General features: G+C 39.3%; 1 protein-coding gene across 4 annotated transcripts in view; it reads right to left on the bottom strand.

The window, feature by feature from the left end:
• SPATA6 (spermatogenesis associated 6) overlaps nucleotides 1–2,460 on the bottom strand; it is a 37,393-nt gene that overhangs the window by 21,533 nt on the left and 13,400 nt on the right. For all 4 annotated transcript variants that reach the window (XM_017743578.1, XM_017743579.1, XM_017743580.1 and 1 more), the window contains exons 8-9: nucleotides 2,038–2,078; nucleotides 796–971 (exon numbers count right to left, since the gene is read on the bottom strand). In XM_017743578.1, the coding sequence (XP_017599067.1) occupies nucleotides 796–971; nucleotides 2,038–2,078 (217 nt within the window). The remainder of the gene's footprint in view (nucleotides 1–795; nucleotides 972–2,037; nucleotides 2,079–2,460) is intronic.

The following is a 2,460-nucleotide window of genomic DNA, read 5'->3' as shown; positions in this document are numbered from 1 at the left end:
TCCTCGAAGGACTGGAGGGCTTAAGCATGAAACCATCCCTTGCTTTTTGACATTTCTTCCATCCCACCCCCAAAAGACACTGAAGGTTGCTCAAAATATTAATTCAGGGACTGAAATCCACTGAATTAAGGGATATTTGAAACTGTTCCCTACCCAGTCCTACTGGGGTCAGTGGAGATAACTAAGAAAAATAATTGAAAAATAGCAATTAATATACACACAATTGCTGCAGAGGTCCATGCTTCAGCTCAAAAAATCAAAACCAAAATCTTGGGATGTCAACAAAGTGAAAAGATTGGAAAAAAACACACTGAGTAGATTAAAGCTAGCCCAAGCATGTCAGTCACACATCTGAGTACAGCACAGCCACAAGTATGTGCTCAAAAACACCAGTCTGAAGTCAGAAGGAAAAAAGGTTTCCCAGTACCTACTGTAAAGCTTACTTGACATGTATTTATATCCCTGAGATTCCAATCACCTCTGAAACAGTGGTGATTCATTTAAGTGATGATTTATTTATTCTGTTTCAGATGGACATTGGCAGCCTAAAATCTGGGGTGTCATCATTTCAGAGATTTTCATTGCCATGTTATTAGGATTGCAATCATCAAGCAGAGAGGTGATGGCAAACACAGCAAACAGAAAAGTCAAACAACAACACAGCTCTTGCAGGAAGATTTTTCAGTCTTTTCAGCCCTCACACCTCCAAACATGCAAACTACAGTCATGCAGGCACTGTTATCATCTGCTCACGTTCCTAATTCCACAGTGCCATGAACAAGACCAGGGCATTACCTTTCCCTCAGAGAAGATCGATTCAGCACAGAAGTCAGAGACGGCTCCTGAACTGCTGGAGGTGCTGGATGCTCCAATGAAGCAGCAGAATGGGACTCTCTGTTGGGTGGATCTGAGCTCACATCCTCCTTGGAAACAGCAGAACTGCCCAAGCCTTTTCCACGGGTAGATTTGGCCTGAAAAATACCCCACCAAACTAAAATTTATTATGAATATCAAGATGTACAATTTTCATGTTTTTATTTCTCAAACCGAAAGGTTTAAGGTTGTACATTCATTCAGGAATATCTGTCTGCTGGGGAAAGAACAAGGACCCTTATTTCATACAAAAATCCATGGTCTAAAATAAATCAACAAGTCTCAGAGGAATCTGTTGGTAACTAACACACCATCTTACGTGAAACTCTAACAGCCCTTTTATCAACTTTTCTCAGTGCACAACTTAAAGGCTTAGTCAGGAATCTCACAGATTCAGAATAATGCCTGGGAGTCTAAACAACCCATGGAACAATCCAGAGGTGGCACAATGTAATAAATTCACGTGGTACACAGAACTACAGTCCTTGCCAATAAAAGTTTGGAGTCTGATGAAAGTGTGCTTAACATATAGAACAAAGCTCATACTTAAAATTCCCTTTCTTTCCACCTCCCACTTATCATCAGTTCTCCCAGCCATTAGGAAATTGGAGAGGGCACACATAATTAAATGCCTAAACCCACAATTTTTACAGTACTTCACGAATGCTGGCAGAAAACAACTAAATGAGGATGTAAAGAATAAAACCCAGAAGAACCCAGACATTAATCTTCAGATTCTTTCAATACACAAAGAACCTAAAATCTGAAAAAGAAAGGACGTGAAATACCACAGCAGTGGCTTGCCAGTTGTACCAGTGCTACCTTTGCACACAATTACAGAATGAAGGATGCTCTCAGAATAACTGGTAAGGCAAATGCAAGCTGCCTTTAAAGGCTCCTCTATGGCCTTGCTGCAAGCCTTAATGCCAAGGAAAAGCAAGTTTTGTACTTGCAGCCAACTTTACAAAGTACTAAGTTTCCTTTTACTGTTTGTAGATAACCTGCCAGCAGGCCTTAACTAGGCTAGATCAGATTTAAAATGTCCTTTTTCTTGCTTTTGATACTACTGTAGATAAAGTTTCAAAAATACCTATGCAAGACAATCCAAAAAGGACTGTCTTCCTAAAAACCAGTGTGTAAGCAATAACACTTTGAAGTACTCACTTCAGCTTTCTTGGGTCTGTAGCTGGCAAGAGGAGAAGCATCTGGAGAAAGAAAAAAGGTCCATGACAGAAGAAATCAAAAAAAGACATTTGCATTGCCTAAATTCTATTAAATCTTTTACAAAACATCCTATCTCTCTTCACAAACAAAACTAAAGCAATTTATTATTATTATACATTATCTCCTCAGAATATTTCAGGAAATCACCTTCTTTAGCTGAAAGCCATGACCTCACATTGAATAGAATACAATGCTTGAAATAATGAATCAGTGTGGGCACCCTCTTCTGCACAGACAGAAGTGGCACATTTTGTTACACTATTCATTGCTTAAATCAGTATCAAAACAAGCTCTGCCATTCCCAAAAATTCCCACGTACATTGCTCTACCTTACTAATCCTCTCTGAACAACCATCATTTCCC

This window comes from Corvus brachyrhynchos, unplaced genomic scaffold, assembly GCF_000691975.1.
Source record: "Corvus brachyrhynchos isolate BGI_N302 unplaced genomic scaffold, ASM69197v1 scaffold48, whole genome shotgun sequence".
Taxonomy (NCBI): Eukaryota; Metazoa; Chordata; class Aves; order Passeriformes; family Corvidae; genus Corvus; species Corvus brachyrhynchos.
The sequence above is the reverse complement of the archived record's forward strand: the minus strand, read 5'-3'. Positions and strand labels throughout refer to the sequence as shown.